Source organism: Anopheles gambiae, chromosome 2 (assembly GCF_943734735.2).
Source record: "Anopheles gambiae chromosome 2, idAnoGambNW_F1_1, whole genome shotgun sequence".
Classification (NCBI taxonomy): domain Eukaryota; kingdom Metazoa; phylum Arthropoda; class Insecta; order Diptera; family Culicidae; genus Anopheles; species Anopheles gambiae.
The window spans coordinates 91,465,087-91,478,539 of record NC_064601.1 but is presented as its reverse complement, the minus strand read 5'-3'; the positions used below and the strand labels follow the sequence as shown (position 1 = coordinate 91,478,539).

At 47.5% G+C, this 13,453-nt stretch overlaps 1 protein-coding gene across 1 annotated transcript; it reads left to right on the top strand.

The window, feature by feature from the left end:
* The first annotated feature begins 10,800 nt into the window (after window positions 1-10,800).
* LOC4576455 (dynein regulatory complex subunit 4) lies at window positions 10,801-13,141 on the top strand. Its single transcript, XM_001237727.3, has 4 exons — window positions 10,801-11,025; window positions 11,153-11,369; window positions 11,446-11,470; window positions 11,540-13,141. Exons 2-4 carry the CDS (start codon window positions 11,367-11,369, stop codon window positions 12,871-12,873), a joined length of 1,362 nt encoding a protein of 453 aa, XP_001237728.3. The 5' UTR covers window positions 10,801-11,025; window positions 11,153-11,366; the 3' UTR covers window positions 12,874-13,141.
* The last annotated feature ends 312 nt before the right edge of the window (window positions 13,142-13,453 follow it).

The window sequence follows — 13,453 nt, the reverse complement described above, 5'->3', positions numbered from 1 at the left end:
TGGCTGCATACGTAGGTCAGCGATGCCTAAGGGAAATATCAAATATCGTCTAGAAAACGGTTAAAAAGGGAAAGAAAATATAAATTAATTGTTATATTTGTGTTCCTTGCACTTTACTTAAACACTTATTACTTTATTCACACATATTAAAACATACATACTAAATATTGATGAAACGTACAAAACTTTAAAACGTAGGCCGCGCGCCAGCCGCACCGAGCGCCCCTGCCGAGAGCTCCTACTCGATCGGCCTTCGTACACACTCTGCTCGGCGCTCGGCACACACTAAGCCTTGCACGCTTAGTGTGTGCGACAGTGTGCGTGTACACACTGTTGTCCCCCTGGACGTTGACCGGTGGCAGCGCAACTGCCACGGCAAGTCCAGGGGTCGGCACGCACGGCTGCCCACAACATCTCCCCCTTTATTTATCCGGAGGGGTCGAACCGACACGGAATATTCCACTGAGGGAATACCGGTGTGGTGACACCCTCCGGCCGATGCTGATGAATACTGGGGATGCTGTGGCGCGAGCGCTTTCCGTATACCACGGATACTGAAACCCTTATCGGCTTCGCTCTCACCCTTTTCTCGCGTTTGTTCCACGACGGTGACGATCACTTGCCGCGGTGGCGATGCTGCGTACGCCTTCGTCGCCTTTTTCCACCCTGCTATCGCCTTTTGTCGTGCTTGAGCCGAGCCGACGACGACAACCCTGCTGCGGCGGCGGATGCTTTGTTGCATCCAGGGCGGCCTCGCCCTCTTTGGACACTGTTGCTGCTGTTGTTGATGCTGGGCGGCATGGACCCTCGCCCTTCCTTCACATGTTCCTGCTGTTGTTGCTGCTGCGCTCTGCTGCTGATGCTGATGCTAGGCGGCATAGACCCTCGCCCTTCCTTTACACGTTCCTGCTGCCCGCTGAAGCTGGGGCTGATGCTGATGATGCTGTTCCAGGGCGGTATGACACCCTTGCCCTCTTGGTCACGATGCAGCCAGGGCGGCATGACCCTTCGCCCTTCCTTTGCGCGTTGCTGTTGCTCGTAGTGCTGTATCCAGGGCGGCATGACACCTTCGCCCTCTTTGGACACTGTGGCTGCCCCCGGGGCGGCATGACACCCTCGCCCCCATAGTACAGGGCAGCACCCGGGACGGCATGGGTCCTCGTCCCTTTTCCACACTGCATCCAGGGAGGCATAGATCCCTCGCCCTCTTAGGACACAGTGGCACGACTGCTGTTGTAACTGCTGGGCGGCATTGACCCTCGCCCGCTGAAGTTGGGGCTGCAGCCTGGCGGATGACGCTCTCGCCTATAGCCCGGCAGCAAGGCGGAAAGCTTCCTCGCCGATGACGCTGCCTGCGTTGCTTGGACTGCAGCCTGGCGATCTTCACACGTCGCCGAGAGTGTGCAGCGCTGCCCATGCTGTCCCCTTGATGGGACGGCATCCGGGGGCCTCGGTCTTGGCGGGGGCGGCGGCCCAATCCTTCCCGGACCTTTGCCATCGCGATGGCCGCTGCGATGATGCAGCGAAAGACGTGCCCAATCGCGATGGCGTCCGCGGGTTCGTACTGGGATCCCCCTTACGCAGGAGAATCCCATCCTCGTCGCCACTGTTATGTTTGTGTTCCTTGCACTTTACTTAAACACTTATTACTTTATTCACACATATTAAAACATACATACTAAATATTGATGAAACGTACAAAACTTTAAAACGTAGGCCGCGCGCCAGCCGCACCGAGCGCCCCTGCCGAGAGCTCCTACTCGATCGGCCTTCGTACACACTCTGCTCGGCGCTCGGCACACACTAAGCCTTGCACGCTTAGTGTGTGCGACAGTGTGCGTGTACACACTGTTGTCCCCCTGGACGTTGACCGGTGGCAGCGCAACTGCCACGGCAAGTCCAGGGGTCGGCACGCACGGCTGCCCACAACATTAATAGAAGCTACAAAAGGTTACAGCAAATAAAACGGGGTCTCATTTCGAAGAAGAACCCCCATCTGGGTTCAACCAATGAGTCACATGTGAAGTTTATTAGCGATTTAAATCCCTTTCACAACAGCCACCACATGCACCACGTGGTACACTTCCTTTCGTGAACACGTGGGTGCAAGACAGCTTCTATTTTGAAAGTGGTTGTAATAACCGACCCAAAGGTAGGATTTGGAGAGTGTTGAAAGAAATTAGACACCAAATTTATCGTCCAAACAGAAGACCCAAAAGGGGGTTCTTCAGAAAGAGAAAAGGGTTGTTCAGCCTAAGCAAACTGAACTAGACTGGTAAGGCTTATTCTTCTATGTGAAAATGTTATTCCATCAATACTGGGAAACATTCCGAAGGCATGTTGATCGTGTGATGGAAAGCGATGCTTTTAGATGTTTGTTTTTTTTTGTGTTCTTCTTATACCACTGTGTAGCTGTACGTGTGGCTGTATTTTTTCACCCTCTTACTGATGTACCTTTCAAGCGAAACTGATTTTCCCACACTAATCCGTAGGCTCACAGTGGAACGTTTGTTAGTTTGCCATCTCCATGGGATACGAGAGACACTATGTGATCCGACTGATGGGTCGCCGGTCGTTTTCATATCCCAAAAGGATGGGACAGTAGTCTCTATTGTCCACGCTGCCGAAGCAACGCGTTTCCAAAACGGATCCGTTTTCATTTTATTACTATGAATTTTTATGGAACCTTTTCCCAATGCTTGTGGGGGGGAATTGAAGCAAAATAACATCGAGCCAACTCAACCCCGTGATGGAGAACTAAAAAATTGAATCATTTCGCTTGCGGGGGCTTTCATCCGGGTTTTCATCCTTTTTGGGTGTTCGACGGTCTCGATCTACCTGTCTGTGTGAGTGAGTGAATTTTCGGCGAAGGGATGAAATTTGGCCACAGCAGCTGGAAATACGTTGTATTGCAGAGCGGAAAAGATTATCGGAAACAGTGTGCGTTGTTCGTTTGTTTGCCGCAGTGTGTGTGTGTTCATTGCATTAGTGAAATGAAACGAAAGGATCAATATTTACTGCGTGCAAACAACGCTCAATTCCGTGGAGAAACTTGATTGTTGGATAATCAAACTGATGGAACGGATTTTCGGGGGAAATTTTGAAGGCTGCCATCGACTCATTTGATGAATGATGCTTCACTGGAAACGGTAGTGGATCAGTCTTCTCCTCCGTTTTTAATCAACTAGTTATTTTTGGGCTGGTTACAGGGCTGCGAGCAATAATTTCGGAGAAACATAGTAAATGCTTGGGGCAGGCAGTGTTTTTATCAATACCTGAACCCTCGCACGCTTCTGCAATGCTCGGTGCACATCAATTGAAACTGATTCTGCATCCATACCTGCCATGGAGCTGATTCCCTGGAATTGATACCGTCTCTGACACTGCTCCTGAGCCTAACCTGATTCTCCACATCTTCTGAGCTGACACCACATCCATATAAGTCCTGGAACTGATCCGAAACCTATATTGTTACTGGAACTGGTCCTGAACCCATACCAGTACTCGAACTGATTCCAATCCATACCAGCTCTGGACCTGTTTCTGAGCCCATATTGTTCCGTGGACTGATTTTGAATCCATACTGTTCCTAGAACTGATCCCGTGACGATTTGGGTACTGATACTGATCTCGAACCCATCACAGCCCTGGCATTGATCTTGAACCCATACCACTCTTGGGAACTGATCCGTTTGATTGAATTATATCAATGCCTAATGTTCTTATTCGTTAAATTGTGTGTGCCTCATACAGAATGAATCCCTCTTCAAAGCAAACCCACCATTGCCATTCTTCTCTTGTCGGAATAGTGTTCGCTCTAAGGTGTTGAGACTACTCATTCATATTCCCATACCGTCCGAAAAACCTCCGTAACCGAAAGCAGCTCCAGTTCTTAATGTCGATTTCATTCAAATGTGCACCATATTCCAAGAATGGCAATGGGGAAGGACATTTTACGCCAATAGTTGGTTGCGATTTGCCGAAGCGAACATATAAACAACGGTGTGTGTGTGTGTGGGTGGGTGTGTGACTGTGGGGGTGTATTACCGGTCGCACAGGCATCATAACTTCATTCCGATCCAAAACCCATTAACTCGTGCGTCCTTGCCACCAACGCTCCCGGTTCCGTGGTAATACGGTTATTAATATGCTGATACATGGCATCTTTGCCAATGGGTTCTTCCGGCGTACGAGACACATTCGTTCCCAAGTTTCTTCCCACCTCTGTGTCTTTTTGGTGGCTGCTAAACACACACACACACACACACACACATGCACACCCCAAAAACGGAACTGGCAGAATGCAGAACGGAGCTGTCGCTCTGCGAAGAAGCACATATAGTGTGTGCTGGTGGTTTGGCCGTCTTCATAATGGGCAATAGCCCCGGAGCACGATTAGGATTATTCAACTAGGACCCCTACCCCGGTGACGATGGGGCCGGTGGTGGGCTGTGCAAACGGGGGGTGGTCACGTACTCGGAGCGAGCACTGTGAATTAGGTCAGCGCAACGGAAACCCGACTCAAACCGAGACGATTGCATTAACCGTTCTATTTTGGTTAAATGGATCCGAATTAGGGAAAATGTGGTTCGCTCTTTACGGGACCTGCAGGTCGTATATTTTTATTGAGTGAATTTCTTAAACTCTATTGATTGCTTGATACCACACTGTGAATAGCCATATGAAACTTTTGGGGGGAGGGGATGGAGAAACGCTTCAAAGAGATAATGTATTTATGCGACATTATGCACATTAAAGCGGAGAACGTTTTGTGGCATCGCTTGAGTCCCTCTGCTGTGCAAGCGGTGATGGTGCTGTAAATCCCAAAGACGGTAATTAAGAACGTGACCCCGAATGCTAAAAACCACATTATTTCGCTCACACACACACATACACAAACACACACATACACACACACACACACACTTTGGGCAGGATGGGATAGCAACACCTCGTACGCTCACACCTCTTTGCTTTGGTAGGGGAAGTGCCAAAGGACTGAGTCACATTGCCTCATTAGTGCGATTTTGTCGCGAAATGGCACTGCCGGGTTGTGGGCTCGGTCTAGCTGCGTTTGGTTTGGAGCTAGGCAAATAGGGGAGGTTTTACCAGGAAAATAAATGACCCCTACGCGTATGTAAATGTGGAGCACACACGTACTCCACACATAACGACCTGCGCATCAGTGATCGGCAACCTGTTTTAGGGTGTTATTGTGTAGATTCTTCAATAGTCACTTTTTTGTTTATTTGAGAGGCTCTTACTGAGCGGTCTTAGATGTTCATCAAATCATAATCCTCTTGAATATTCTGTTGTGTGTGGAACTGATAAACCTTTATAAGAATACTAGCTTTAACGCAAATGAAGAAGATTAACATTGAACATTGAACATTGATTAACAATTGAAGCCTAAAAACATAGATACTAGATACTAGAACATAGACTCACCAAGTGCTTGTAGGATATACAGTGTTAAGAGCCGAGCTTCTCCGGCAGGTCACGTGAAGAATTGGCCCTCAGCAAGAGTCGCAGGGTCGTAGCGGAGGAAAAACAAACTGCACACTTTTGGACAGAGTCTTTGACACTTTGCCTACTAACCAGTCCTTCCCGCTAGATGCTTCTGATTCAAAGGTTGGGAAGCCTATGCAGTCGGAAGGGGGTGTTTGGCTAGGAAATCCAGGGGCTCTGTCCTGTTTCGGAAGTTAGAATTAAAGGTGCCAACTCCAAGAACTTCTGCGTTTGAATGTTGTTGTTGTTGGAATAGTTTATAGAGGCTTTGGCTCAACGGAGCTCTTTCGCCTCTTTTCTGCGTTGGAATATCTCTTTATTGAAAACAATTCCTACTTTTATAGGGGAAGGTAGGTAAAGACGGACACGTTAAGGGAAATGGTAAAAATCTAGGGATATATAAGTGCAACGACCATGAAAATGTGCATACATTATCTTACACTCATGTTTTATCAGTAAATGTGTTGAAACTTTTAAGTTTCCATCGATTTTTGCGTTTTTTTCATGAATGAAAAACATGATTTTTTTCGCGCGGTTTTGAAATGTTCGAGTAAGACGGACACCTGATATGGGAGAGATGGACACCATGAAGGGTAAGATGGACACTTGTGAAAAACGTTGGAATGTGAAGAGTTTTACAGTATTTTAACAAATTCTATCGTTTTCTCCGTCCTGATACGTTTATAAACCAATTCTTGGCCTATTGCAACGATGATTCATTCAGCCGTGGTTTTAGAAATTGTAAGCGGCGTTTGTAATCTATCGTAGAATGCAGCATCTAGAGCATTATTGAAATATCGCGCACTTACAGCTGACGTTGATCCAGATTACAGAACAACAGTCTAGAACTTCCTTTTAGGAAATTACTCCGCGAAAAGACCACGACCCATCCGGAAATATAAACAATATAAGTTGTAGAGCTTAAGATCGGTAGTTGTCAAATTAGATCCACCAGGGTGCACATGATTGAAAATTTGTTTTGTTCGTGGATTTAACCAATTTTATATATATTATGCCAAAAATGTTCTCAAATGTGTTGTTTTACCTTCAGTTTGGATTCTACATTGTTGATTTTTTCGAAAATTACCTTTTTCATGCATTTATGAGAAGTGTCCATCTTACCCGCAGTGTCCGTCTTTACCTACCTTCCCCTAGGCTTTTAATGTATCACTTGGACTTGGAAATAGCTGTAACGTTTCTCGTCCAGACGCATTTTAGCTACATTTTAACAATCATTAGATTATCTATTTTAGTATGTAACGCAAAACGATATCACATCAATAAAAGAGTTCTGAGTGCTTCCACAACTGTGGTTCATGTTCATGATTGAATAGATATTTAACCAACCAAAAGGTTGCTAATCACTGTCCAGCAACGTAAAGCAGCACTTGCCATCCTATTGGATAATATACAAGCGTTTCAAAGATTCAAAAGTATTCCACACTTACCTTAATCATTTACAGCAGGTTTGCTTTGTGGTCTCTTGCTAGCAAAGGGAGCTTTTCTTCGCTGGCGACGACCAACTCTTGCCGCCAAGTATTACCAAAGCGTTACAGCCTTCTCCACCGAGCAAACTAAACTAAGTTGCAACGGTAGGTAAGTTGTGTGTTGCTCGCCGGCATAATCCTTAGCTTACGATTTGTCACTGGAAAACAACCAATTTCTGCGGAAAGCCCAACATTCCTAACGTTATGAATTATACGGCATCTGGCAGGGCGCCAACCCGGAGCCTTCGATTGTAATCCTCGGACGAATTTGGCGCACTCCAGCTCACACGCACCCTGCAGCGCGGTTGGAAAGTGTGTGTGTGTGTGTGTGTTTGTGTGTGATTTCACCGGAAACGGAATTAATTACCATTTAATCCGAGCGTAAATGGGGTAAAGGGGTCAAACACTGGCACCTGTGTCAAAGATGGAGAGTGTCGGAATGGGTTTTAGGAAATTTGCATTTAAAGTGTGTATCGGTTCGAAGAAAATGTATTGAAATCTATCAAACAACAACAGCAGGTTGGGGAAGGTGTTTGGACGATTTCTTGTTCTTGAATGCCAAGAAACGCTAAGGCGGATTAAAACCGAAAAGCACAAACTGTACACGCTGTAAACCGTCGGTGAAGCATTAAGCTCCGCTACGAAGCAGCTTAAAATTTGAACAATCTTAACGACAACTTTCCACCCAACACCAGACGCCAGACCGTGTTTGTGGCTGCTGTCCTGTGCAGAGTATTGTCGGTATAGGAGGGGGAGGGGGGAGGGGGGGGGGGGTATGTAATGCACTTCCGGAAGGTGACCCAACAATCGGAAGTGGAAGCATTCTAACGTAATGTTGCGGTTTGTTGGTTACGCGGTTTTATGGAAAGAGAGTGTGAGAGAGAGAGACATACATGCTGTGCTGGTAAAGTGTTTTGAATTTTATAAACTTGGAACGTTAGAGTTGGAGCTTAAGGATAGTTTTAGTGTTTGTGGGTGTGTGTGGTGCATCGTACTTAGGCATCAGGTTGTCTCATGACTGTGCCTCGAAGCAACCACGACCGTTTAAGGTTTTTTTTTTGTAATGTGCTTAGGAATAGTTTGAGATAATAGGAACACAACCAACAGCTGCCTTCAAACGAGCAAACGAAATGGAACATGCTTTAACAACCCTTTTCTTTCATTTTTCGTTGAATAATTTTGCATCCTTTTTTGGTGAAGCACATTTGTGTCCATTTTGATATGATTTTTGTTGCTTCTGTTCCATTTTTTTTTGTGTGGAAATGAACGAAAACCGTTACTCAAAAGAAGCTCCTCACGAAAACAGATGTTACCGTTTATCGAACGAGTGCGGTTGGTCGGATTCACAAATTCCATCAGGCACCTGAAAGCATCAAAATGGACGTACTAGACTCGTCTGGACGATATTCCACTTATCTTGAGAAGTCTGAAGCAGAAGCAACCAAAAAACAAGGGGAAAAATAAACCTCACACTTACTTACCCAAAGTGCATTGCAAGTCGATTCCACGTGGGAAAAAAGAAGGACCAAAACCCTCAACGAACAAGGGTACCACAAGGGGAAATTTTTTCGCCCAAATGCTCTGTCTGGCTGGCTGGCTACTGACGATAAAAATAGTCCTCCAGCTCTCACCTGCCTTTGCATCTGTTTTCAATCTGCCCACGATCGGAAGGTGTTCGATTTTAATAGGAAATTGTTCCGAACAAACTCTACCCCAGCCCAGCCGAGCGAACAAAATGGTGTGTCCGAGGCATATGCGTTTTTTTTTCCTTTCAACAGCCACGGACCTCGTCCCACTCTTTCTCTCTCTCTCTCTCTCTCTCTCTCTGTATTGACTAAATTTGAAACAACTTGACGGAGCATCCCCGACCGAAACCTTCGTCAAGGTGTGTAAGGTGCATTGATCCGGAAAGCTCAAATTGAATGTTGAGCGTCCAGCAACGGTAGCAGCAAACGAGCAACAGCAACTGTTCACGGAACAGTTGGTTTACCTGCACTTTCCCGAGATATCAGTCGGTCCGGTCGGTCCGGTCGGGGAAGAGCACTGATTGGAAGTGAATTTTTCGGTGCGGCTCCGGTTTCTCTAATCTGTTGTGAAAGCTTTCGTATCCCGTTGGCCGCCGCAAGTCCGTGCCCAGACAGACAGGCCCCACCTCCATTGTTCCATTTTCCTTCTATACCTGTGGAAAATTTAATTTTCTCGGGTCTACAGGTAATGCTCCAGCGCCGTAAGAGGTAAGACAAGGGTGCCGCTAACACACATACAACTTAGTAGCACTCAGCAGCACACAACAAGCGTCGAGGTTTTCCCAATTTCCTGCTACCGTTTCCCCCCCCCCCCCCCCCATCTGGTAAGCCGTGGGATGGCAATCGGGAATGCCCGGGAATGCTTTCGGTTCAATACTGTGTCGTGTGCATTCGGATTCAATCATGCATCATGATGCATTAAACGGGGAAGAGCCCATCGAGCCCGAACCATTCCAACTGGATATCCACGCCGGAAGCGTGATGCTTTTAGAGATGAATTCAAACAGAATTGGTATGCGGTTGCTGTTCTGTTGTTGGCATGTGTGTTGTTGTATCTTGGGCAGGATGTGTTCGTTTTTTATTGCTCAACAAGGTATTGAGTTTATACGATTGTTTGGTCCTTTTTCGTCTACTAGTTATTTTTTTACGATTACAGTGTAAAGCCGCGTAATTTTTAGGTTCCTCTTAACTCCGAAATGTATGCAAAATAAACAGGTCAAAACCCCGAATGGGAAGTTCAGGACCTGATAACGAATGCTTAATTGACCTATTACTAAACCTGGACTTATACCGCTTCTGAAATAGTTCCTAATCTCATGTTATTCTTCAGGACCTGATCCTGAACCAATATCGATATTGGACCTGCTACTCAACTCATGCCAGTTCTGCAAATACAGGGTTTTTCAGGGGTTCTCATAGTTGTGAAACACTTCCTTGACTCTTTCTAATGGGAAGTGAACTTCATATGATGGAAATTGGACGCTATGACACCCTTTTTTGGACAGGCTCCTTGGAAATTCCTATTGGAAAACTGGAAAACTCTGTAATCGCGTACCAATACTAACCTGGAGCTTATACTGAACTAACACTGGTTGTGAACACAGTTACGAACCTATAGCAGTCCTGGATCTGACATTAAATCCATACTGGTAGTGAAACTGCTACTGAAATCCTACCGGTCTTGAAGAAACCTATACCGGTCCTAGACCTGTTCCGGTTCCGGAACCAATCGGGAGATTGTCTCAGTCCTGGAAGTAGTTCCGTGGAATTTCTGCAAATATATCTTCAGTGTATAAATCAGCGTAGAAATTAATCGTACGAATATACCACCATGTGTATAGTGATACTGTGTCATAAAGGATATTCCAATACATTTGAGCGGTTTCAGGTATTTATTCTTAATTTTAGCAAAAATTGCAAGAAAAGATTCGAAATATTACCAAATAAGTCTCTGTTTGAAGCGCTTTTGAGCAAATCGTACGGTAAAACTACAAACGCTATCACCCATAAGTATACATCTATCCGGAAGCATGCACCGATTCCGATCCCTGCCCGAGCGCGTGCTCTGCTACTACAGCGCTCAATGTACCATCATAAACAGCAACACTATCGCGCCAAAGCAGACAAAACGAACGACCAAATTCAAAACACCGCTGAGTTCTGTCCAAACAGAGCAACCGATGAACGCGCGCCTCCATAGCAACCCATAGCACACACACGGCACGCTTGGTTGCCTCCGAGTCTTGTTTGTGCGATATAAACGCAGTAGCAGTAGCAGGACCTTGAAGAGTGTCGGGCGCCGAATAGAAAGTGAAAAAGCGCCAGTGCCGGTGCCGCGGTTTGCTTTAGTTTCGTTTCGTTTCGCTACTTTCCGGATACTGGTTCCATCTTCCGCTAAACGAGCTTTGTGCGTGTGTGTTTTTTGTTGCCAGTCGGAAACTAGCACCGGATATAGCGTGGCCACTGTATCTCGCGGCAGCGGATATTTGGATTCCTCCCGATAGGTATAGTATTTGCACAGTGCGAAGGAACCGGGTGATAGCGAAAGAGGACTCCCGCTATAAACGTGTTTCGTACACATTGACTCGTCGTCTTTACCGTGCGCTTGATGTTCTGAAATTGTTGATTTAGGTTTTCCCGTGTTGCCGTGCGAGAAGTTATACGCACAGTCGGTGGCTTCCGGTGTGCGCCGGATAAGGTGTGTGTTGTGCCTGTTTGGATGTACCAGCACGCAACAGCACGGAAGTCGTCACGGAAGGGAACGGTGCGCGAACTGGGATGGTTTAAATTGTGCCACAAGACGTTGGTGAAGTGTTGGTGAACAACTGGAACAAAATTGTAAAAGATGGTAAGGTTTCAAGAAGCTAGGATTGACTTTGTAATTCAACATTTAATCGTGTTTCTCACGTTTTAACTCTTTTCAGGGTCCTAAAAAAGCAAAAGGAAGTAGTAAGTGGCCTCTTTGTACTTGATTTTCTCAGTAAATTACACCGTGCTCTTACGTGCTCTTTATTGCAGCTGTCATCGATGGCGTCGACACGTCCAGCATGTCCCGGGAGCAGCTGGAGCAGTTCGCGCTCAAGCTCCGCAACGAGATGGAGCGCGAGCGGGAGGAGCGCAACTTCTTCCAGCTCGAGCGCGACAAACTGCGCACGTACTGGGAAATTACGCGCAAACAGCTGGAGGAAGCGAAAGCGGTGATCCGTGGGAAGGAGCGCGATGTAGAGGTCGCCCAGGAGCTGGCCGATCAGGACACCAAAAACGTAATGCAGGAGATGAAGCACCTGCAGTACGAACATCAGTCCCACATCGGAGAGTTGCGGGCGGAGATGATGACCCAGCTGAAGATGGCACAGGAAGACCACACGCTGCAGGAGCGGGAACTGCTGAACGACAAGCGCGACCTGAAGCGGCTGCTGCGCGAGAAGGAAGAAAACACCGAACTGGAGATACAGCAGCTGAAGCTGAAGCACAGCGAGCTGCTGAGCGTTGAGCGGGCCAAGTTTCAGGAGGAGATGGAAGCAATGACGAAGCTGTTCGAGCAGCGGCTCGCCAGCTACAAGGAGGAGGCGGAGGTGCGCCACGAGATGGAGCTGTCGGAGGTGGAGGAGCGCAAGAACGGGCAGATAGCGGAGCTGATCAGCACGAACGAGCAAGCGTACCGGGAGATGAAGAGCTACTACAACGCCATCACGCAGAACAATCTCGCGCTGATCAACAGCATGAAGGAGGAGATGGAGGAGATGCGCCTGCAGTCGGACAAGGATCTGAAGTCCTTCAGCGAGGTGATGGCGGAGAACAAGCGTCTAACGGAGCCGCTCAAGAGCTCGCAGGCCGAGCTGGTGGAGCTGCGCAAGAAGCTGCAGTACTACGACCGCGACAAGGCCACCCTGAACCGGGTGAAGACGCGCCTGAACAGTACGCAGAAGCAGCTGGCCAGCCTGAAGCTCGAGCAGGACGTGCTGCAGATGCGGTGCGAGAAGCTGGTGGAGGAGCGCGATCAGCTCAAGCGGCTGTTCGAAAAGTCGATGCTGGAGCTGCAGCAAAAGTCGGGCCTGAAGAATTCGCTGCTCGAGCGCAAGCTGGAGTACATCGAGAAGCAGACGGAGCAGCGCGAAGCCATCCTTGGGGAGGTGTTGTCGTTGGCTGGGATAGAGCCTCAGTCGCTGAGCGTGCGGATCGAGAAGCTGCTGGTGCAGAAGAACGACAAGATTCAGGCGCTGCGGTACGATTTGGCCCGGGTGAGCAAGATGTACGATGATCTGCTGTCGCTGATTGAGGGCAAGCTGGTGAAGTACGGCATCACGCTGAAGGACCTGGAGCTGCAGAACCTGCGGCAGGAGAGCAAGTAGGGAGATTGTGGTTCCTGTGACTCTTGTTTCCCTCTGGAAGACTAATCACAGGGGAGACTAATCCCGGCGTGTGTGAGTGTCGGGTTTCTTTAAACATTGCACAGGAAATGTACTCGGCACATAGAACGATAAGGGAGTTTAAAGCATTTTGCATTGATGCCTTGCTCTTAACCACTAATTAAGGCAAAACGACGACACACTCTCTCTCCCAGGGTGTGGATGTGGCATAAATGCAAATGATAATTATTACCAGGCGCATCATTATGAATCATTCATGCGCGTCGTTTAATTTTAGCATCCTGTTGTGAGTGGTTAGTGTGTGTGTGTGTGTGTTGGTTGTCAGGAAAAGCCCGGGTAATTCCGGCTCCGGGGAGAAAAGCCGTATTTCCCCCTTCGTAGACCATCAGATTGTACTGCTGCTGCCGCAGCTGTGGCAGGATTAAGTGGCAAAAAGAAGCGTAATTCCTACCATCTGAGGCGTAAGCGGTATGAGATGTTGAATACGTTTCATGGAATACATTATTCAAAAGACGCACACACACACACAAGGATCGGTGAAGAGCTGCTTCTTCATAAGCCT

Coding starts and splice junctions, on each gene's coding strand:
- LOC4576455 (XM_001237727.3), top strand. Junction 11,471..11,539: donor TAAAAAAGCAAAAGGAAGTA/GTAAGTGGCCTC, acceptor TCTTTATTGCAG/CTGTCATCGATGGCGTCGAC.